Source organism: Numenius arquata, chromosome 3 (assembly GCF_964106895.1).
Source record: "Numenius arquata chromosome 3, bNumArq3.hap1.1, whole genome shotgun sequence".
Classification (NCBI taxonomy): Eukaryota; Metazoa; Chordata; class Aves; order Charadriiformes; family Scolopacidae; genus Numenius; species Numenius arquata.
In genome coordinates, this window is record NC_133578.1 from 51,825,644 (window position 1) to 51,850,441 (window position 24,798).

The 24,798-nt window shown below is 42.9% G+C and overlaps 1 protein-coding gene across 3 annotated transcripts in view; it reads right to left on the bottom strand.

The window, feature by feature from the left end:
• Positions 1–24,498, bottom strand: part of RUNX1T1 (RUNX1 partner transcriptional co-repressor 1) — a 118,932-nt gene extending 94,434 nt beyond the window's left edge. The window contains exon 1 of one of the 3 annotated variants that reach the window (XM_074145407.1): positions 24,327–24,498. In XM_074145407.1, the coding sequence (XP_074001508.1) occupies positions 24,327–24,354 (28 nt within the window). In that variant the 5' untranslated portion in view covers positions 24,355–24,498. Of the gene's footprint in view, positions 1–4,133; positions 4,222–16,965; positions 17,216–24,326 lie in introns of those variants that run through there. The other 2 variants (XM_074145409.1, XM_074145406.1) reach the window with 2 other exon arrangements.
• Between the last annotated feature and the right edge of the window lie 300 nt (positions 24,499–24,798).

A 24,798-nucleotide genomic window follows, 5' to 3' on the forward strand; every position in this document is an offset into this window, starting at 1 on the left:
CAGCCTGGATGTTTTGCTCTTCAGGTAATTAAACAAGGAAACGGGGCTGATGTGTACGAGTCTGACCCCTGCGCCGCGGCTCCGCGGTTCTGCGGATCAACTTCCGCACCAACCGCCCGGAGCATCAACAGAGTCCTCTGCTCCCGCTCCCGACACCAAGCTCTAAAACAAATCCTCCTGGAAATCACTGCTGCAGTCTACTCCTTTCTTTTTTTTTTTTTTTTCCTATTTAAGAAGGGCTAAATTACTTGCTCTGTTCCACACGCCTTGCTGCTTTCTCATAAAAAAAAGAAGGGGAAAAGGAAAGAAATGGGTACTTTTGGGTAGCTGTTCTTCAGCCAGCCATTCAAAATATTAAATATGTGGGGGAGGGGAGTGACAGACAGTGAGATGAGGCAAGGAATTCCCAAATTAATGCTTACGCTAAGGTCATCACTCAAAATGAAAAAGAACCTCAAAAAGGATTTCCGATTCATCCAGCCAACTGCCAGACATTCACTTATTTTAAAATAAAAATATTCTGATTTAGGTGTTATTGAAGAGTCTTTGTCTTACATGACGACATAAATCATAGAATCGGGCATTAGAAAAATAGACCAGTGTTTTCTCTCTCTTTTTCGCCAAATTTAAGAAACTGGAAAAGGCAGGTGTTACCACCTACCCTCGGTGAAAACCCTACACAGGCTGCTCTATGACTGACCTAGTTTTTACGCTCTTTAAAGGCTATTTAAACAAAAATGATTTTTAAAAAAGGTAACACATTCCCACTTCTTTCTGAAAAATCCACAGAATAGAATATCGGCTGAAAAGAGAAGAGCCCAGAAGAAAGAGGAGTACAAAAGCATGCCTGCTTGTCTGTGTTCAACACAAAGAACATTAAATGAAAACAACTGGCACGCCGCCAAATTCCTATACAGGCAAAGAGATTCAAATAAATTGATTTCACGCATCACACTGACCTGGGATCAGCGAGCAGTGGTACAATACACTCGCTGCTCCATGTGGGGCAAAGCCCATTAACGTTATCAGAGCCCCAGTACATTACTAGCAAGGAAGGAGGGGGGGGGGCGAGAGAGAAAGAACCCAAACTCTGCAAACTCAGGGAAGAAAATCACTTTGAAAAAGGAACTTCAGCTGGAGTGCTTGGTTTCAGTTTACTAATAAATATATCATATTCTCAAAGCTCGTCCTCTGCTCACCTCAAAAATTTCAAAGATCGTATTTTTGAATTAAAATAAATACTAACATCTCTCTCACACACCCCTTACATTCTACTTTTAACACAGTTGTTCTCAAACTCAGTTATTCTCTGTAAATTTCCTCCCTTCCCCATCCGCCAGCGTTTTATATAGATTAGGGGTTATTTTCTTTGTACTTCAAAAGCTGGATTCCTGCCCAGGATACTCTTACTGGCTCAGAAAGTAAACTGGAGAAATTGGCCACTTCTCTCAACTGGTCCAAATCAACCTGACCTACAGAGAAAAATGACTTATTTGCAAGGCAGCCACGAGCAGGGCCCCGGTTCCCTTTGCAGGGTCACCCAGGCACGCTCCCTCCTCACGAGGCAGAGGCAGTCTCTCCAAACCACTGCATTTCGAATTTCACTTTCTTATGAGGTGTGAAGTAACCCTTGTGTGTGCCACCGAGTCTCTTCTTGTCATCCCGGCTTTGTTTTTCATTAAGATCTCTCACACTCCAATCAAGAGCAACGCCAGCGAGCCACAGGTGTGCGCCACATGAACAGATGAAAATCTGATTGTGAGCTGTGTAATGACAATTCACTGTCTATAATGCACTCGTCCCCTTTTGCATCTGTTATATATTAGAAGGGGAGTTTACTATTTGAATGGTACTCTTTAAGATACATAGGTAAGCAAACAATTGTTTTGAGGATAAAAAAGGAAACCAAGAAAAGACGACTTTGCAATAGCAAAAGATGGATGAGGATGCACAAAAGGGATCACAAAAGCATAGGCAGGTACTCTAATGCTACAAGAGGCTACTGCTTCAAGGAGGTGACGGACTCAAACACCTTCTATTTTGCCTTTTATTCCATTTTGGTTTCAAATAGTAAGTCAAATCTCCTTGGGCACAGCAAAGTCCATACATATTAAGTTAAGCTACAAGAGCGATGGGCTCATCTCTAATCACACATTCCAAATTTCAACGTGGAGCTTCTTGGCCGTTTAAGACTAAAATTTTTAAATGTGTTACAAACACATACATCCAGATATAGGGGCCTTACCCAGTCACCTCATTTCAAGTACATGTCAAAATGGGAATCCCAAAGATCTTAACAACTGCTAACGACCACTGATCACTCTCTTCTGTAAAGAGCTACAAAGCAGCTTTGGATTATCTTCATCACCAAGGTGAAAACTATACACTATCATAAACTCTCTAAGTTGTGTTACAGAGAGGATGTTTGTTTTGGTATAAGGCTACACTGATAGAACTGCACAGGAAAGGGAATTGTTCAGTACACAGCAACTTCACAATGGCAGAGATGTGCCTGCACCCAGGTGATACAGGCAGCCTGACCTTAACAAGACAGATAACGTGCTGCTCCCTCCCCATTTATTTCAGCAGTACAGCCAGATCACTTGGACTTTATGAAGGTGAAGTGAATTTCAGTCATATTAATTTGCTCTTTCTATAAGAATGAATAGTATTAGAAAACATGCCTTTCTTCTAAGTTGTAGGAAATTTCCATTATCTTGCACATGCTCTGACAGCAATAAACCACAGTAAGCTTCCCATTAGTATGCCAGCACTGCATGCTTCAGGCATGAAATCTTTACTTTTACATTTATTTATTTTTAAAATCCTTTATGAAGACCCATATGGCAAAAGAAACCAAACAACAACCACCTGTATGGGGTACAGTTGCACTTTGAAAAACAGACTGTAGATAGAAGAAAGGAAAATTAAGTCAGAAACTATGCACTGCTAAATTAGCAAAATAAAAATGCAAAAAGAAACCCTGCTAAGATTATTCATTCTTTTCCAGTGCTGCCTGTGTACAGAAAGGTCCCAGAGAAGCCTTTAGTTGTTTTAAACTGCGCTAGGAACCCGGATTAGAATGCAAATTCATTTTTAATAGGATTCAATTTTTGTAAAGTATGTTCACACTGGTGCACAAAACCTCAGCCCCGGCTCCTTGCCACCACGCGATGTGCAGAGCCTCCTGCTGGCTCTCCCAGCTGTGCTCCCTTCTCCTTCCCACGCCCCACAGACAGAGCAGCCTGGGCCACGGGTTGGCCTCGGGTGGGGAGAGCAGTGCTATGATCATGGCTTAGCTGCTTTTTAAACTAACCAGAGCATAGCCTACAGTACTCACTCAGAAACTGTTCATTTTCTTTTGGTATCATACTCTTCTCGAAGTTATGTCATAGGCGAAATAGTCCAATGCGGAGAAAGAAAGTATCAGACTGTTGGAAAGCACTTAAAATCAGTTTAGTAGTTTCTTGCCGCCTAGACACACCATTTTAGGAGAAAAAATGTAGTTACAGTAAAGACAGGAATGGCAGTCATAGGTTATCTAGAAGTTCAGTTCTGCCATAGCAGACTTACTTTTCCAGTATGGTAAAGATCTTTGCACACAAGAAACAAATATCCATTCTCAATATCATCTCAATCAAATTTATCACAGATTCGCAATGCAATGAGTTTACCAGAGGTTTCCACTAAATTGCAAACACAACCTTTTTGCCAATGCAATTACAACTGTCCCTTAACCTGGTTCCAAGTGCTGTTCCAATTCACAGTTCAGGAAACTGAACTTTATTATTTTCACAGCCCAGCCAAGTAATATTTACATGCCAGATAAAGAGCACCTACGTCACCAAAAATACAAAAAAAACCCCCACAGCTAAAAATTGCATATATATGTATTTTTAAGCTAAGGAAGATTTTAGAAAAGTCATCACTGATGGATTTTATTGTTTATGCTGTACTCTTTCTCAGTGATATAAAAGTGAAGACACCACCTTCATTGATTTAGGCAGACGCTTTGGAGGCTAAAGGGAAAGATTTCTTTTTTTAATCACAGTTTACAAGGCAAGGTACAGTCATTAAAAATAACTTCTAAAAGGTATGCACATGACAAAATCAAATATTTTTCTGTTCCTTACCTTGACAAAATTCAAAGTTCCCTTTTTTCCGGCAGTCACCTATCACTAAACTCAGTGCTCTCCAAGTGTTTCTTTTGACAGATATCATTCTCCACCAATCGCTCTGCTAATTTCCTCTTTCCTTTTCTGACTGGGACAGATATTATGTTCACCAGCCCAGAGATCAATCTTTTCTATTGACAACAACAAATGAAAAAAAAAAAAAGAAAAAAAAAAAAGCACATATCACAGCCAGTTTGAAGCACCACACCCCTTCATTTGCATGATAATAGCAGTCTCTTAAATAAAAAGGGAAGACAGAAACGCTATCATTCTAAATCAATTACCCACATTTTCTTAGTTAATATAAGGCAGTACTTTAAAACTGTATTAATTCTTTGACAAAGGCCGTTTTCATAAGTTGCTCATTTAAAACAGTTGACATACAGAGGGGAACAAACTAAGGGCAGCCTGTATTCTACCATGAAAACACCTATTAGCTAATTCTGTAAAAATGCTTGGTTTAAAATACATTCATATAATATAACATATTACATACTTTACCTGGTTCAACAGAAGCTCTAGAGAATCATTTATTAAACAAACATGGTTACTAAAAATAGAGACCTTGCAATTACACATCGCTATACTAATTTGGATTTGTAAGTCGTAACAGCAAACACATTTAAACAAAGGGAGATCAAAAAGCTATTGATATATTTCCAAATCCTCCTCCCACTTTTGAAAAGGCAATTTCCCTCCCACTCCGACACCTACAAAAACTGTTTATTTGGGTTACACAAATACTTTGTCATTAGTAGGAGACTGTATTACAGCGTTGTCAGTTTTTCCAAGACATTAACAGGCTTTTCAGGGGTTTGCAATTATGTCAAGGCAGAAAGATTTTCGGAGCCAGGCACACGCAGTTACACACGCATGCTTCAATCTGCATCCACTATCCAGGTATTTCGGGATGTAAGTTAAGCATGCATAAGGAACTGGTCGCAGCTGCATGCATCTAACCAAGGACCCAGGCCCAACCCTCTCCTGGACCAGATCTTACTGCAAAAAAATGTATTGCCCAAGGGCATTTGCAAAAGATCATATTTGTGCTTGTGCTAGAAATCGCCATCCTTCTCACAAGCAAGCATCCTCCTCAAATCAAAACAAACCTTCCCAAGTTAAAAGTTAAGGTTACAGAACAAAAGGAGTTCGCCATTTAAAGTCCTTTCTTTCCCACGTTCGTGGTCGGATGTTTCCCCGCCACCCTGACCCAAGCCAAAATTCTATCGACTTCAGTGAAAATGAGAGGCTTGTAAGGACTGCAGGACTCTACCAGCACTTGGCAACTGAGAAGCTTTCAGTAGGACACAACTGCCTTTGGCATGTGGAGAATAATCTCCAAAATGTGGTCAGGGCTCACCAACTTGGGTGCAATAACTGCGTTTCTAAAATGGTTTTTATTTTTCACTAAATTCTCTAGTTGTCACCAAGTTCTTATGTAGGCAACAAAAATGACCTTTCAGTTGTGCCTTATCAGGAACTGTGTATTTTTCAATTGTCCAAACTTTTGCATAACGCTTTACATTTCCATAAATGCATACAATATTCCCTAAATTGTTGTTATTCTTTGATCTGACTTTTAAGGCCAGAAACTCATGCCCCTAACAAAATTGAAAAGTCCTCCACCGACCAAGTGACCCTATTAATTTCACTGAGATCATTTAAACATTAAGTTTTCTACTGAGTGATGATAGCATAGTCTGGTTGAAATATGGACTTACAGTAGAACATTAAAGTAACATCATATTTTGGATTCAGAATTACCCACAGCCGCCATCTGTAAAGATGTATTCATGTTTTGCTAACCTTTACTAATTTGGCCACTAGAAATAATTATGATCAAATATGTTAAATTATGTAACATAAGAATTCAATATTTGTGTCTGCTGAATAGCATACTCCCTTTTCATGGCTGGTAAAAGATTTTTAAACCTCTTACAGTAAAAAAAGAAGTTCTTACTAAAAAAAACAAAGTACCCATCTGTCGTCCACTTTACAATGAAGACATCACTTTAACTTACTACTCGTCCTTTGTTTCAGCCCCACATTCATTTTCTCTATATGCCACATTTTCCAAAGTGATGGATGCATTCTGTTATACCCATTCTACGCTAATCTCCTTTTTTAAATTTATTTTTGCCTCCTGAATTGTAAACTGCTGCTGTTGTTCGAATGTACATGCAAAATTGTCTAAAGTCTGAACTTCACTGAAAGTAGAATGCCTCGAACAATTTGTAGTCTTACAAGAGTGTTATAAAAAAGGATCAACATGTTGTATTACCATGGAAATTTTGAAAAACATACTTTCCCAAACAAATATTACTTTTTCTCAATGGTATGAAGTAATGAAAACCACATGTGTAAATCTGCGATCCGTGCAGTAGTTCAAGCTGCAGCTAATAGAAAATACAGAGAATGAACTCTGCCATATAAAGGATTCTTGTTACAGAAATATAATGTGAAAACCAGATGCAGACAGAAAACCTTAATCACAGATGGGAATGTAATCACTGGCATACAGAATACTTTTTTGATCAATCTCAACCATATGAGAAATGTATTTATTTTCTAAGGAATGCAATAACTCGAGAGAGTCTTCTATTTGAATTCAGTTAACCTCATATTCACAGTGCTTTTATCTTGTATGTGGAGAGAAGGGGGATATAACCTGAGCCAAGATTTTTAGAGGAGCCATTGGCCCTGGCAAATCATTCTTGTATCAGCTTATCTTTCAAGGAATTAATAGGATGTAAAGACTACAAATATCAGGATCAGCCTCAAAAGAAATCAACCGTTATTGTGCTTCCTAGTTACTGCCAGAAATCCCTTCATCACCTAAGCACTACTCTGGTGAAATTTTTCCCTTAATATGTGATTCTTCAGAAAGACAACACTAAGAGCTGCACTGAAGTTCTGAAGTTCCTACACCAAAGAATCTACCCACTCCTTTATAGAACCTGAAGAGTCATCGGTGCAAAACTAAGTTTACTTTGGGGTTCCTTCTAACTGCTGGCAGTCCCAGTGAATGTCCTCCACCCACACCACTCGTGGGTGTCAGTGAGAAACAAAGGACCACAGCATGCTGCAGCTATCCAGCTATATCCAGTGTCTAAAAGGCAGATTGCCTTCTACCAACTACCCAGACCAAGGCAGGACCAAGATAACTCCGGACAGTTTTCATTGATGGTGACATGCCCGCTCAACTTTTAAGAGATGGAAAAGCTACAGTAGTAGTAAACTCCTCCTCACATGAAATATGGAAATTACCGTTAAAATCTGAAAAATCAGGTTCAGAATTTAGGTCACTGATGTGCTACCAACCAGCAGGATTTACCTATGCTGTTATAAAGGCACAGCATCTTTAAGCAACTCCTACAGTTCATCAGCCCATTCATGGAAGAGTTACATTTGCCTAGATAAATTTTATACCTGGTGATTGAAATGGGCTGTTACATTAAACAGCAACATAAAAAAAAAAAGCTTCTGCTCAGAAATAGAACTTAAGCAAGAAAAAGCATTCAGAGATGACAGATCTCCAGGCTCTTGGGCGCCAGCAGCGGTATTTTACCTCCTGGCAGTCCCTGATCCCTGCTGCACCCTCCTCCTGGAGATACCCACTCTACCCAACGATACGTCCTGGAGATACCCACTCTACCCAACAATACCTCCTGGAGATACCCACTCTACCCAACGATACCTCCTGGAGATACCCACTCTACCCAATTTACACAGCACTGGCTGACTGTCACAATTCACAACTGAGCTTTTTAAGGTAACCCAAAGATGGTATTCATTTATTTTAATAGTACTAAGTCACATAAACCGCAATGATTTGGTAGCTGTTACACTGGAGGGGAAAGGGAGCGACAAAAGCTTTTGATGGGCAGAGTTGGTCGATTCTCCCCTTCTCTTAGAGCCTTTAAGTTCCATTACCATCATCCCATCTGCATTGAGAGGACACAGGCTCTTCAGTACCCAGCAACAGCTCATCACAGGTGTTCACTGGACCAGTTCTGCTAAAGTTCCTGTAAATGCACTCCCTTAATTGAATGCCTGTATGCTAGGGGAAATTTGAAAGCAACTACTTGCTTTTTCCCTCCTATGTTAACAATCAGCAAACCACCTGATGAAAATACTTTGATTCCACCACTGCAACAGAAGTTTTTTAAACCATCTTGTCTCTTCTGCTATTTGACTTTAAATTGCTGAGACTGCAGCATCAATAGATAGCGCAGAAGTCAACATTTAACACTAAAGTAATAGGGGCTGGATATGCTTGTCTTATTTCTAAACAAGCATGCCTAGATTAATAATAAACTTTGGCCAGATATATATTTTAATTTGCATGTTTTTCATATAGCATCATCATCATGTGTATAGAGTGCTAAAAATGGAGTGAAATCTTCCAGCTGTAAAACAGTTCCACGTGACAAAACAAGAGAGAGATCCTGAAAACTCCTGCTTCATGTCATGTGTGAGCGTGTGTGCCTGTGCTCTCATCTAATTTCATCTGCGAGAGACTGTCCCTAGAGGACGAGAGAAGAGAGAACCAATTATATCCAGAGGTTGGTTTCTCCAAAATGAAGGCATCTGTTCCATGCCAACGACTTCCACATGGAAGAAAAACAGAACTTTGAAGGCATCTGCGTTCATGGTTGACAGTCGCAGATCTTAGGGTCTACTGTAATTGCCCAGCTGCAAACACGATTTGGTTGCTGCTGTTGTCAGCTGATCTCCTTGCACTGAAAAGAAGGGAGCTTAAATAGCAAATAGCTGGATAAAAATCAGATATTCTTACAGAATACTGACACCTTTTCCCTTCTGAAGGAGGTATTTTTCCTGGTACAATGGGTTTGATGGAAGTAAATTGCAAAGTGGTTTTTAAACGAACATTTTACAAAATATTCTGCTTTAAAATGCTATTCTTTAAATAACATACAAGTCCAAGCACAATGTGCTCATTATTTGTTAGTATTTCAGGCTGATATTTTATAAGAGTGATTCAGAAACCAGTATGATTCACCAGCCACATAATTCTGCAGCCCACCTTATTTAGGCAAGTAGTCTCAGTAAAACCAAGAGTACACCTGAGCAGAAGCTCAGAGTTTTCACCCAAAACGCATATGGCACATAAATAACTAACTAGTATGACATTTATTACTGCACTTGCATCACTTCCAACATGAGTGGATTCTTTCCAAAAGACACTTAAAGAAACATTGCTGGTAGTTCAAAACCTGGCTCACAGCACTGGGTGTGATACTTGCAGCAAGATACTCAGCAACGCTGCATGCCTTCACTGTTAAAAAAATCAAGCAAACAATTAACAAGAAGCCCATCAGAGGTAGCGAGCCCCTAACTGATTTTCCAAAGCACAGCACTGAGTCCCTTTTAGGGATCCAAGACTACTGATGGTGGAGTTGCAACAAAGACAATTAAAACCCAACTGGCCTAAGGAGGAAATGTATTTGCATTCCCTATCCTCCACGCACCAGATAAAAGTGGGCCATAGTTTCCAGAAATATTTCATGCACCTCATGAGTTTTTGTGGTTTTCTTTCCTAGAAATTTTATCAGTAGCCTGAAAGAAGAACGATGCTGTATGTTAGGGAAATACCTTTTAAAGTTGGCTTTTTTTTTAAATAGAATTATTTCTTATTCTGCTAGATTCCAGCTGCAATCCCAAACCCACTCTGCGGGGGTGGCATTCAGCCCTTCCAGGTCAGGTACCCACACAACTTAGGAAGGACAGTAAGGATTCCTACGCAGTTTCCCTCGCCTAGTGCATACCTCAAATTATTATGAACGCGTGAAGTAGTGAACCTGGGGGGACACGGTGGGCCTGACGCTTCCTGACCACTTCTAAATTGCCTCCAGGAAGGACAAGAGTTGGAAGCGAGGACAATTAACACAGCCACCTGCTTCCTGTGACCTCCTGGGGAGCACACAGCCACTGATGACTTACTTGCTCTGGCAATGTCACTGAGGTCCTGCCCATCCTTCTCTTCCTAGAGAAGCTATGGGATAATAAAAACAACAGTGGCCAGTAATAGCTCTGTAAGAGGAAAAATTTAGGCCTGGACTTCAAAAAAAAAAAAAATTAGAAAATTAACATCAAAACCTCCCCTTGGAAAGAGGATGGGACAAATCTCAGCACCTGGAAGGGCAATTATACATTGATTCATTCTTTAAATCTACTGTAGCTACATACTTCGGAAAATTTTGGAGCAGGCAGCTGGCTTCAACACAGTTCACACAGCTCTTGGGACACAGAAGTTAAGAATTCTGGTCCCACAGAATCAACAAGAAACTCTGAGAATATTATTACAGAAGGAATAGACTTTTTTCTCTCCTATATATGGAGTTCTTCATCAGGTATGTCTATAATTTACAATTCAGAGAATGTCTATAATTTACAAATCAAAGAGAATTTACATTCAGACCTGAGCTAGCCCCTTAACCTTATATAATATAATGCCATTAGGGCCGTATCTGGATCTAAGTCTCAGCATCATTCCAGCAAAGCGATCACGGGTATGAGCTGGAAACACAGAAAGCCTGAAGGTCCAAATCCTCAGACTGGCGTTTCAACAAAAGAAACACCATCTTCAATAGAACTGGACACATGAATACCATGGAAGATCTGAGGTCCAGTACTTTTAATTCAAAGTTTACAAGATCTGCTGACCCATGGAGTTGCATTAATTTACCATGGTGCACATGAAATGCATGTAACATTTGGAAACTAAGCTAGGCTATTCTGTTCAGCGCGATGGTTTCCTTGCTCATCTGCAGCACGCTTTAATACAGGTTGCAGCGTGCTTTTCCACCATTAAGTGGTTTGCCAACGAGCTTTAAAAATAATAAATAGTAGAGTCATGAAACAGCTTTTGCTTAATGGTTCCTAGAACTCTGTGACTTCACTCACTAAAACCCTTTCTATAACATTACCCTTAAATACTTTTAGCAATGCCACCATTAAAATAAAATAAAAAATCATCCTGGCACTACCATCCATTGATAGCACACCCGCAGGTGCCATTATCCCTAAATTTGTTGGCAGCTTTCTCTGGCACCACTACGCTTTAATGGCTCTGGCAACAAACCCACCTGGATTGTCACTGAAAGCACTCCTTTGGAGCACTCTTCCAAAATATCCTTTGCAGCAGTATCATTCTGTCTCCTTTGTTGTACCCTAATCGTCTCATTTTCTGGCAATGGCCTCACGCTCTCTCACTTTCAAAGCCTGAGCTGGTCTAGGGCAATTCTCTTCTTGAACTTGTCTAACGCAGGCGTAATTCAATGCCGAGATGAATTTTCCAAGAGGATTTTAAGACACTATCTTTGCTGCTTGGGTCGGGTGTTCGCTTGCATCCCAGCTTTAAAATTCATTGTATTCCATCCTAGTAACACAATGGGACCAAATCAATGGGGAACCAAAGCACAGGTACAAAACCCCATATAATTTGATGCTTCATAACAGAGATAACTGTTAAGCGTCGGGACTACCAGAAGGCACGCACAGATTTACTAAACGTGCCACCCACCCTGTCATGACAGCACGAAGAACCAGCATCCTGATACTGCCGTTACAGAAGTAAACAAAAACAAAACCATAACACATATTCTGGAAAAAAATAAATCATAATGGAAAAAAGTGGAGAAGTTTTAGGGGTTGAATTGGGGGCTTTTTGCCCAAGCTATTTAAAATGACACCTGGGCCACATTCAAAAAGGGCACCTGTGTGGTCATCATCAGAAATCAAAAAATCTAGTCGGTAAGTCTCCAAATAAAATGGCTAGCGGTAATGACTACTACTTATGCAAATTGTATATTAACATCCAACAAGGCAGACATACGTAAGCCTCCTAGAGCAACAAAAGTAACTACAGTCTTGTACGATTTGTAATGGTCATGCAACCATCTCCCCAGACGGTTGTCAAAATTCCTGGTTTTTACTCACTGCAGCAACATGGCTTTTCATAAATTATACCTATTTTATTATATGCCATTGCCTGCCACTGCATGCAGATTAATTCCACTCCACTAGGTGGAGTCTTCTGTCTTCCCAGACAGCTACCTAATTTCTGACAGAACCTATTATCCTCCATGATCTTTGGATATTTACTTTATTATAAGCACCACAGTCTGCCTGCCTTGATGGACAGAAAAGTGGCAATGAATCAAGCGCCTTCTTAAAATGACTGAAGAAACCCATGAACTATCCCATGAAGATCCCATGTCAGCATGTTGCAATATGGGAACATTCAGGAATACTGTTGCTGTACAGTTCTGTACAACACAAGTGTGCTTTTATGGTGAGTAAATTAAATAAGTACTGAGTAAAAAAAGGTATTACTTAAATAAGTCACTGCATCACACATGCCCAAAAACTACATATAAACAAAACCAAGTTGCTGAACTTTCTTTCAAATTATTCGTGTGTATCCAGAAATATTTTGAATATCTAGGATGCCCTTCCTTTCCAGGCATCCCAAAATGTGATACAAAAGATGAAAGGGCGCATGAAAGAATTTCTTTCCATATTCACATTTCCATTCACAACCACTGGAGTTAAATATGGCAACTATTCAACAGGAACAGCAAAACTGCATGCAGCATTTTTGGCAAAGAATAAGAAAAACAGAGCACTCCCATGGATGTGTTTAGAAAATTTAGATAAGAAAATCTGGATATCCTACATCCAGCTATAATCTTTCTTTTGGGGCTGGACTCTACACCAAGCTCTGTAAAAAGTACCAAAAAAAAAAAAAAATAATAATCCCATGACCAAAGCAAGAAGCCCCCCTTGGTTTAAAACCTCTTCAGGCAGCCAGTCATCTCCACCACCAGGCTACGACAGAGCATTTGCTCGGTAATATTTGCGAGCAGAAAGCCCCACGTAGGCGCCAAGCACTAACACGAGGCTCCTCTCGAGGTTCTCGCATCCCCGGGTCAGCCGAGGTAGGGTCTCCCCGGCGCGGCTTCTGCTGTTGGCAGATATCACAAGCTTTTTAAGGCTACAGACATTTTGCCCCAATCGGCCGTGTTTTTGTAATATTTCCTTCTCGTGCATATGTCTATAACTATGTATACGTCCCACAGAAGGTGAGGTTTAACAGGGTTAGCTTTGTTGGGGAAAAGAAGGTTTGGAGGAAAGGAAACAACTTTCATGTTTAGAAGATTTAAATCTAGTGACTGTCACAGGATGTAAACACTCTTCTGGGGAGGGAGGCTTTTTGTTATGTTTCAGGAGTGCACAGAGTTTTGGATAAAATCTGTATAAATAATCATCCCTCTGTCATTCAACATAAATTTATGCACATGTGTGCACACAGTTATGTTTGGGAATACAAACTATAAAGTAGACATGCCACAGACTTCTAGGCAACCTACCACAAGCATGGTTCTCGCACAAAATCCATTCTATATTTAAATTTCACTGTATTGAATTTTAATTATTTCTGATCTGTAGATCACTTTGAGGAAAATCCCCCAAGGTCAAAAGCTTACAAATCCAATTGCAAAACCAAACAGAAGCATCAGCGAGACCCTTTCCCATGCAGACACCTGCCAAAAAACACTGAGTTCCTGACTACTAGATTAGAATCCAACAGCTAAAACCTAGTCTAATACTAAAACCAGGTAATTCTCTATGTTGAAATAAAGAAGCAAAAACTCTCACTTTATTCTGCACATTTACTTGTGTACACACTTCTATAGATGTAACAGTGAATTATCACTTCTTCATTTAGGTCCTTATTTTATAAAACTAACAAACACATCCTCTTTTCATGAGATTTTTTTTATAAAATTAGAGAGCAATAGTGTTATTTTCTCTGGAGATGCCTCTGAGAGAAAATTTATGCTCCACCACTGCTGTGCTTTCCAGGTTCATAAAACTCAGTTGGGTTAACAGCTTCACAGCAGCAAATATTTTGGTATATATGCACTTGAGCCTGATTTAATGATTTCATTTAACCATGGAAAAAGTTACTCCAAAAGCACCATTAACTCAAACGTCCTTGATGAGACGAAACTTAAGATTTGCAGGAATAGCAGGAATGAAACAAGCGCAAGAATGTTCTGACATACTCTGAACATCCTTTACTTTGAACAAGTCCCTCAGTAGTAGGTAAAGTGATATTGTTGCAATGGGGAAGCAGTCACTTGTCATTTTAAGATACAATCATAGTTTATTAATAAAATTATTTTAAATGTATGAGTTAAGCCCTTTTACCAACATAGTGACATTCAGCTATCCAGTCCCATTTTTACAGTCCAAATAGATATGGTCCTAATTGCATAATGCCATTTTATCTGCCGAAGATAAAAGTGCCGATAAACAAAAATGCACATTAGGCAGGAGATTTTTCAGAATAGATTTTTTTTTAAATAACCCACTTGCATTAACAAAAGATTGCAATGGCTTCCAAATTATAGGGTGTTATTTTTAGTGGAAGTAGTTCAATATTCATATTGGAGCAGATGTAGCAGTTTAACAAAACAGCTCTTCAAATCCTGCACAAATTGAAAACAGGAAAACTGATTGCATTTTCTCTTATCACTTTCCTTTTCTGAATTGACACTTTTGGCCTTCTGAAAATTTACACATGGCTTTCATCTCAACAGCACCTGCTGATCAAACAGAAAACTAACATTTTCATGAAAATGGTATAAAGGACTAGTTTTCTTTTTACCATCTTAAAGGGCATCAGCAGTCCACTTGATGGCAACAATTGCTGAGTAGATGGCACACTCAGAATACATTTTATATTTTCATTACACTTACTTTTAAAAATGAGTTAAATCACTAGTGGCTCTTTCATATTAGCTCTTTGTCTGCTTTAAATTAATTTCAGTCTCTATCTCTGCCTAACCCTGATGGATTTCATTCTACGGTCAGCTAGATTTTAAAGAACATCTGAAAGCCTTTGAAATAATAAGACACGTTGTGTGTTCTGCAACCACTGGGTCTTCTTTATACATGCATTTGTATGCAATCATATAAATTAATATATACAATTATGCATACACATATTGCACAGGCGTTTCTTTTTACAGTACTTAGTATAAGGAGAAAATGTGTATATAATTCTGCTGTAGTCTCACTGCATTGAATTCCCTGAGTATTGTGGATCGAGCACATTGAGGGGGGAGAAACCCAAAGCGCATTTATTTATTTTAAAGTTGTTCTTTGTTTCCTTCGCAATCTTCAGACTGGGAGAAGGTCTAGCAGGTGCTCTGGAACTTGAGCATCAAGACCAGGCTGAGACGCTGCCATTGGTGAACATGGCAAGCATGCAAACAGCACAATCAGAAGTCCTTGGGCTCTTGCAGAAGTTTAAGGTATCAAGTCATGTATATAAAATATGAAACATAAGTACCTTGTTATCCTGTCTGCTTCTAAGCCTGTAAACTCTGAAGCGCAGCAGCAGGTAACAAGGACCATCTTCCCTTGTACATAATTCCAGGTGTAATTAAAGATACTCCTGAAACCTGCTATGTGTCAGCTTCTTAACTGATGGAGCCCTAACCCCTCTGAAGTACTCTGCTGCCATCCATTACCATTCTGCTTCAGTGATAAGGTAACCTGAAGGCAGAGATGACATACAGTAATATATGTGCCACTCCAGACAGTTGGTTCGTGAATTTCAGTGTTTCATCATGCTCACTGAGGCAATCGCAAACCTGAAATGTCAATATGTTCAGTCAATGGAAGTAAAATAATGGGGCTCTATTGTCTTACCCTATCGATCCGCTGCTGTCAACAGGAATACATGCCCCCCTGCCTTTGAACAAATTTTAATTAGGCTTTTAGTTACCGGATCATATCTATATATCTATCTGTGCAAACACTTGACAAAGTGAAATGGCAATATAAATATTTCAAACTTTTAAATATATTTTAAAGGTAATTGTTTAATGTTGCTTTAAATGATCGCTGATCAAGCCCTTTGCTAAGGCAGCGTGCGTGCACACGCTCGGCGTGCAAGTCACCTCAATCTGGCCAGAACGGAAAAAATCACCACCAAAAGTCCAAAACAGCAATAACAAATAAAAAGCCACTTTCCCTCACACCCGCTGTCATCCTCTGAGGGGGGGGTCTGGAAGCCAGGAGCCTCCACTGGCACCACCCCGGCACCGCCATGGTGGGTGCCCGCTCCTCACAGCGCCCCTCGGGAGCCGGCCCTGCGGGGAGGACGACCCGACCCGCCACCGCCGGCAGGGACAGCTCGTCCCCGGAGGCCGCCGCCGCCGCTCCCCTTGGCCCCGGCCGCCACCCCCGCTCCCCTCAGGGAGCGGCTGTCCCGCCGCGCCGGCCCTTTCCCCCCGACGGACACACACACTCTCGTCCCGTCAAACACCCAGACAAGCCGCTCTCCTTCCTCGGCCGTGTTTAAAGCGGGGTCCCCCCCCAACCTATTGTTCTCCCGCTACCTCCTCCCTCCCCACGGGCCCGCGGCGGGCGACACCCCGCTCCGTCCCCGTCCCCCTCCCCTCAGCGCGGCCCGGGGGCGGCGGAAGGGGGGGGGGGCGGAGGCAGCGCCCAGGCCACCGCCGCCCCCCGCCCAACAAAAGGCAGATCCCTTCTCCCCGCCGGCTAATCTCTGCCTGTAAATCCCCCGCCCGCTCCGGGGAGAGGGGGAGATAAGAGGTTACATCTTCACTTCTCCCCGCTCCTATCGACTTGTGCAGCGCCGAGGGAGCCGGGCGCAGGGCCGGGCGGGCGGGGGGCGGCGAAGAGTGTGTGCCCCCCCCCACTTCGCCGAGCCGCGGGTGGAGATTACCTTCCGGCGGAGGGAGGGAGGGGAGGGGAGGGAGGCGCCGGCGCGGCCGGGGCTTTGTGCGCCTCAAACGCACCTCGCAGCTTATCTGCGGCGCAAGGACGGCACATCGCGCCGCCGTGGCCCTGCCGGCGCGGGGGGGAGCGCGATGGCGGCGTGCATCGGGGCGATTACGGTATCAGCGCGGCCCAGACTGGGGGCCGGAGGATGTGCGGTGGGTGTGAGGGAGCGGGGCCGGGGCGGCGCGGGGGTCCCCGGGGAGGCCGCGCCCGGCGTGAGGGGAGAGGCGCCACCTCCGCGCCGCCCGCCGGGTGAGAAGGCGGCGGCTCCCGGGGTGCCCTGCCCTGTTCTTGTGCCCGACCTCCGGCGGCCATCCCACCCGGCGCTGCCCCTGGAGGCTGCCCGGAGCGTCTGCGGGGTAAGGACCCTGCCAGAGAGCCAGGGGAGCTCGCCGCTGGCTCCCCAGCCTGAGGTCACCTCCATTTCCACCAAGGTGATGTCCCCATGGCTGCCTTTGCCTTCAGCCCAGCTCCCGCTTCACAGGCTGTGCCAACAGCTCCTGGCCCAAAAATCTCCTGGCCGACCACGGGCACAGGACGCACCCGATCCCGGTTTGGCCAAGCGCGTGCCCCGAATCGCTCGGCCTTGCCGGTGGCAGAAGAGCCTGAACACAACAGGGCCGCTGCGAGCGGTGGCATCATTCACCAGAGGATGAACAGTAACCCAGAGTAGGTCCCTCCACTCAACAGCTCAGGTTTTGAGAAAACAGAGGGTTTTGGTTTTTTTGATGGGATCCATCAAAGAGGACTAGGTGATTGTGAGGTAGAGGGATTGAGAAAACAGAGGGTTTTGGGTTTTTTTTGATGGGATCCATCAGAGGACTGGGTGATCATGAGGTAGAGGGATGGTAGGCGGCGAAGCAGCCTAGCCAGTGGAATGGCGGCACCAGCTTGGCCAAGCGCACTCTGCGCCTTCAGTTTTTTTAAACTTTTAAAAATGTTTCTCCCCAGGAATCAACACTTATTTGTTAAGGAGACACCTTTCCCTTGCGGGTCTGCAGAGGAGCACCGTGAAGGCTGGGATGAGGACAATGACGCAGGCTGGAGCGAGACAGGCATTGTTCAGCACAGAACTCCTTCCAAAAATCACTCGGCCAAGATAGCAGTTCTTTTTCCACAAGAAAAGAAATAAAGGGAATTTGACACGTAATACAAAGTGAAAACCAGAACCTAGATGGGGGAAGGGCGTGTGTGTGAAAATCGTGTCACCGCAATGAATGTCAGATAAAAAGGGGTCTGTCACAAATCCTCCACTAATCCAATAATGGGAAAACCTCTTGGTATCACTGAGACGTAGCACAAGGTAATTTTTTTTTTTATTTTTCGTGAACCACTCTATATGTTTTAGCTTTAGAAAGACAGCAATTTGGCAAATTTTCCTATCGCAGAAACAGGACTGAGTTTTCATTAAAGGCAAACTGATTTTCGCATGTCAAATTTACTATGCATTGCTCAGCCAGTATTTTTACCCTGAAGAAGGGCCACTTCTCCCTCAACTTCCTCCAGTTGTCAGTTGTGTGACAACCATATTTAGAGGTAATCAGACAGGTCATATTACAGAATTTAGTCAACTCATTTGAAACCTTAGCCCTTAAACTTAATGGTATGTTCTATGCATTTCTTAAAAAAACCCGAAAAGTGACTTTAATTAATTCAACCTGCAAGGTACCACAGAGCTTTCTCTCTGCATATGTTCTTTCAAAATACTACGTACAAATGGGAGATTGCTCTTTTTCATTGTTTTTGTTACGGATTTTTTTCCTTGAAATGTATCTCCATCATGCCATGAACTAATTTAGGATCCATCAGATTCTCATCTTGCATGGCCACAATGTGTGTCTTATATCTATGTTGGCCATTCCAACAGGCAGTTTTACTACTCAAATCACAATACTCTAAAGAAAAACTAATCCGGGATCCTTTCTAACGTAAACAGTTTGCTGCGAAAACACTCACATTTAAAAATAAAGCAATGTGTGTTAAATAAAATAAATACAATGAGTACAAATGTGTAACAGAAGTGGTGTTCCATAAGCACAGCTGTCTCAAAGTCCAAGCTGCAGGCTAGAAATCTTAATTTCAACTGGCTCTCTCTTAATAATGGGTTACCTTCCTATAAAGCATAAAGTCCATCTGCCCCAGGCAGATAAGTTTTGAAGCATTAAAATAGATAAAAATCTAACATTTTCTTTCTTGCATTGAATATGTGAATTCTAGTGTGCTATAATGTGAGAATTCCAACATATGACCATTATGGCATAATATCTCATAGCTCAGCTTGTCATTACTTCACTTGTAATTCTTATGTTAATTATGTTCATAATTACTATAAACAGATGTGGTAGAAATTCATGTGACCTTTTACTGCAGAATGCATTTCTCACTCTTTCCACTTCGTTTTAGTAATTATAGTGTTAAACCAGAGGAGAGTATTTCTGACACACTTGGAATGTATATGTGTACATCTTTAACACGAAACCATTTCTACCTCACATTTCAGCCAAAGGACCACCTATCTGCCAGTACATTGACACGAAAGTGATGGTAACCGAGAAGTCTAGCCTGAGACATACCCCCTGAAGACTCTCTGCTTTCAGTAAACCTTTTTTGACTAATCCTAGGCTTCAGTGGTGGCTTGAGCTAGGTCTTAAATGGAGCAGCACTGCGTTTTTATTCAGCACCTTCGTTAATGCAGCAGTATCCTGCTTTACACCGACAAGTACACGACAGCCATACAGCAATTTGTTTTACTCACAGCCCCAACCATCACCGTCTGTACACAAAACACATTTACAATAAAATCACTATGGATTTCATTAAGAGAAAGCCTACTCGAATTTCATTTCTTTGGACCTAATCTATAATTAGTGTGGACAGACAGGTGCAAACCCTTCTCTTCTACAGATGGCTACTGGAAATGGTGCAAAATAGCTCCTTCTGTTTAAACAACACACAGATAACCTGCTCAGCTCTTATCACTTACAATTACCTCCATTATACTGAACTAATGTTTACTTTAATAAAATGTCCACTGTTCTCTAAACGTTATTTGGGAACTTTCATATCAATGGCAGAAAAAAAAAAAAAAATGAAGATGGAAGTCAATGTCTTTCAGATGAAAATATTTTGGGGATAAAAAAAAAGCCTTTTAAAGGGCAGGATATTTTGACTTTGATTTTACATCTGCTGATCATTTTTCTTTATCCGCAAACCCACACAGTATACTACTTCCTGATGTATTTATGCTACCATATATTAAACTAATCAAGTTTATAGTAAATAAGAACAGAGTAACTGCAATTTTGAAGCAGTTCTTTAAAAAGGGACATCTATGTGGAAAACCAAGACCCTTTACATTGAAAGTTCAGTTTTTAAACTAACTCTTTTAGATCTTACGTGTGAAAGATCATGAAGAAAATGAAATAGGGAAGCCAATGTTTTAAGAATTCACAGTCTCACTACTTAGGCTAAATTCAGTGTCAGTTTAAACTTTTATAAATATTATAGGTAGCTATTAAAGGCTATATGGAAAAGAGCAGGCTGTTACTAACTACATGAATCAAAGTTTTTTTAATATATTCCGATTTAAAATAATTTTCTTTGTACGTTGCTTTAGCCAAGCCATGAGAAACAGCCTCTGCACAACACCAGATTCACGTTTTATTTCGGCTGATAAGGCTTCTTGATCTCTGCATGACAACTGAAGTTTCTACAGAACAAAGAACAAGCTCCCCCCCCCCCGCCCCATCTAAAAAATCTGAAGCTCCTGCAATAGCAACGTACTAATATCCTTATTCAATTAGCTAAAGATTTAACAGTAATGGACTGTGGCAAGTGGATTTGAAAGATGAAAATGACCATTGCAAGCCTTTTCTCCCCATCACCCCCTATGCAAATACTGCAGATGCCCATTTCACCCCAAGTGTCTGGCAACGAGGAGTTTGCAGTCTGCGCGCCACCTCAGTGAAGTGAGCTTCGCATTCAACGCCTGTCGTCTGAAGTTCACTTCAGAGAAGTGAGAAACAGGATTTGACAGGGAAGAATGTCCTGAGCCGACTAGCCACTGACCAGCACTCCAGGTGGAGCTATTTTTCTCCCCTTTATTCTATAAACAATACTTCCAGTATAAAACTCCATGTGTGCGCAGGCATACATAGTGTTAAGCGTATACAGATGAGAGACACCGTGTGATGTTTTTACTGGTCCATTATTTGGGCACGAAACGAGTTAACGTTAAGGTGGTCAAAAATGGTAGAAGGCAATGTTTTACTTAAAAAGATTTTGGAAACTATTTAAAAGCACAAAGCCTTTGAAGAAAAACAACTTGAGCAGCAGTTGCCAGGAAGCAGTGACCTAACACTGCTGTCTGCATTCCATTACAAACAGAATGGTTCTTGTCTCCTACAGCATGCTCACGGCTGGGGAACCCAGCCGCTCACCCTCCTGCAAACGCAGGGCCCAAGAAGAAGTCCTGCCATCACCTCCTGTACGCCTGGCCCGGCTTCAGCTCGCCAGAGACATCAACGGATTTAAGGGTGGGTTGGGTTTTTGGTGGGGCTTGGGGTTTTCTTGCCCTGATGCGTGGTTGAGCTTCCCAGCACAGCAAAGAAAAACGACTCGTGAATTGGAAGTAGCAGCAATTATACTCAAGGTTCAGATATGATAACCGATAACTTTTCTAAGGTCGGTTTTATCAAATAAAGCATAACTTGCTAATTAAAAACCTTTACAGCGAGTCTGCAGTGCATCTCACACCTAACAAAGCCTTTGCCAACTTCGTATTTTCATAGACTGCACAGTTATGAATAAGCCATATTCAGAGCTTTTTCCTAGGATTTTGTCTATTGATGGGGAGAGCCACAGAAACACCTAGTGCTAAAATCAGAATGTATAAACAAGATAGACAAGCTTTTTTAACATTCAGCCAAGCTGAAGGAAATTCCCTGATCATATTGGATTTCCTAAGGAAATCGGCCCAGAATAAACTGAATGAGGTTTTCAGACTTCCCATGGAAAGGTCAAGCATCAGCTTTAACAACCATTAGAAACCAGTTTCAATCCTCTCGGCTATCCAGATTCACTAAACCGTTAACAGGAAAGCAGAACAGAAAACCTGGACAATAGAACTAAAATCAGTCTTTCACAACTTGCTTCAAACTACAGTTAACAAAGTTGCTTATTTAAACTTTCCATTGCATCTGTCAGGATGCAGAAATGGAGAAGGAAATGTAAGGCTACAAGGGTGTAATTAAATAAATTATATTCACCCTTAGCCCTAACATATTGTGTTTACAAATACAATAATTATGTTTCTAGCTACATGTCAGGAGAAAATATTTTCTAAGTCCTTCAAAAAGCATGCAAGCATTACTATAAGTAGGAAATAAGTCGAAACAGATTAGTAGACCAAAAATAGGAAAGGGGAAAAAAAAAAAATCCTGCTTTGGTCAGCAACTCGGACCACCATCAGGGGATAAATCAATTTGCAGCAGCTGTGGACAGCCATTTAAGTCTGGGGCCTGAACAGATTAATTAGGGGAAGCGATGTTAAAAGTTAAAGGGGTCAGCGTTACATTAAGCACAGGAGTATTTGCTGGAGCAAACGCTTGGCTGTACATACCGAGACTCAGAAGACATCCTTTGAGTTAGTCAGGGCTATGCCCGTCGCCAAACGTTTGGCACTTGCTGTGTTCCCACGGGCAGCACGGCAGCTCCCGCCGACTGCTTTTAAGAGGTATATACACCCATCTTTGCCCAGCCCCTGCTGTGCCATGCCTGTCCCCGCCGTCCTGCTCTGCCTGCCAAGGCGAGCCTGCAGCTGTGCACAAGGGCGAGCGCACCTCGGAGACGTACCCTCCAGAGCAGAGCTGCGGCTGGCGATGGAAAACTTGGGCAGCTTTTTAGGGGAAGGCTGGTTACCCCGGGCTGATCCGAGCGATGCGCAGGCGGGAGCTGCCGGCTCCAGGGCGGCACTGCAAGAGGCAGCTCCTTTCCCTACCGCGATTTAGGCCATGGCAGAGGTCGGAGGGGGTGACTGGCACAGGGGGAGCCTGCTGTGGATCTGGAGACCCGGGGGCTGCTCTACCAGAGAGACCCGAGCGGCTCGGAGGCGGCCGTTCCCCGGCGCGGCGGTGGCGGGGAGCTGCCGGCTGCGGCCGGGCAGGGCGGTCCCGCCGCCCCGGGATGCAACTTGTGGGGCAAGAGGGGGGAGGCTGCCTCCGCGCATCTTCCTTTCGCCCTCCCGCCTTTAAACTTCTCAACCAGCCCAGGGAAGTAACGTTTTAGCTCCTGCTTGGAGCAAGAGCGAATCGAGGGCTGCGTCCGATCAGTTACTTTCAGTTTCTCTCCAACATTTAGGAGGGCAGAGTACAGTAACACCACAAATATTTCTCCATAAATTAACGTGTGATGGAGTTGCGGGTGCCCCTGCCTGGATGGCAAGTCCTTCCCTGCCCTAAATCAAATTTTAGCCCGATCTCTCAACTTTGGCACTAACAAAAGGACTAGAACTCGCCGAAAAGTCAAAGGCTCCTCTAAATGGCCAGCGTGTGGATTTCATCCTTCCCGACCTCCCTTATCGAATTTATGGAATCAAACCATTCAGCTCAGCTGGACGAGATGCCACAATTACATTGTATTGCAGTTTTGGAAATGCAATCCCTAGCGTTGCCCTATCGTTGTAGGAAACGAGATACTTGCAAGAAGATCGGTGCAGCTAAAGACGGTGTGCACCGCCTGATACATTTCTTACAAAATAACCTGATGTTGCCAGTACTACATAATCCGATGATTGTAATGAAACAAACAAACAACAACAACAAAAAAAATCCCACCAGAAATATTTCTGACGCTCCGACTCACATTGGCTAGCTGTGATCTGGAGAGAGGGGAGGCGGGGGGGGGGTGGAATAAAAGAAGGCAAGTCCGAAATCGAGACAGAAACCCTACGCTATGGAAGAATATGCGTTTGGGAGGGTTATTTTCAGAAAAAAAAAAAAAAAAACAAAACACAAAACAAAACAAACAAAAAACACACACACACACACAAAAAAAACCAACTGGGTGGGTTTGGTTTCTGGGCTCTTGAGAAATATTCGGGGTGCGAGTTTGCGAGGCGGGGACAGCGTGTGTAAAAGCCGCATGCAAGAGCTACCCTTGCCCGGGCACGGCGGCAGCCCCGGTCCGCCTGGGTTAGTTCCAGCCACGGGAGCCCCTCGGAGCCGGGAGAAGGGAAAGGGAAGGGAAAAAGGGGCTCGGGCTCCCCCCGCCCCGGCGCGCCCTGCCCTGCCCGCGCCCCGTACTCACACTGCAAAGGACCGGAGATTCCCACCATTCGCCACGGGCTGCGAGCTGCAAATAAAAGTTCCCGTCCTGCTCGGGGGAGAGCCGGCAGCCCAGGCTGCTGGAGGGGCGAGGGGGTGGGAAAGGGGAGAGCAGCGCAGCGCGGCGGCTTCCCTTCCCAGTCCAGATGATCCACGTCCACAAAAGTCAAAACGAGCTGAGGAGAAACTCCAGCTGCTCTTCCCCCCCACCCCACCCCCCCCCCCGCTCTCTCTCCCTCTTTTTTTTTTTTTTTTTTTTTTTTTTTTTTTTAAAGGAGGATCAGCTCGAGAGAGACGACTGGTTCCACGGAAAGGACAAGAACCAAAAATAAAGCAAAGTCTCCAAGTCGAGATAGTTAATGCCCAAGGTCCTTCTCCTCGCTGCTGCCGCTGCCGCCGCAGACAGACGTGATGTGGAGCTCAGCGGAGCGGCTGCTGTCAGTGGCGGGGTCTCT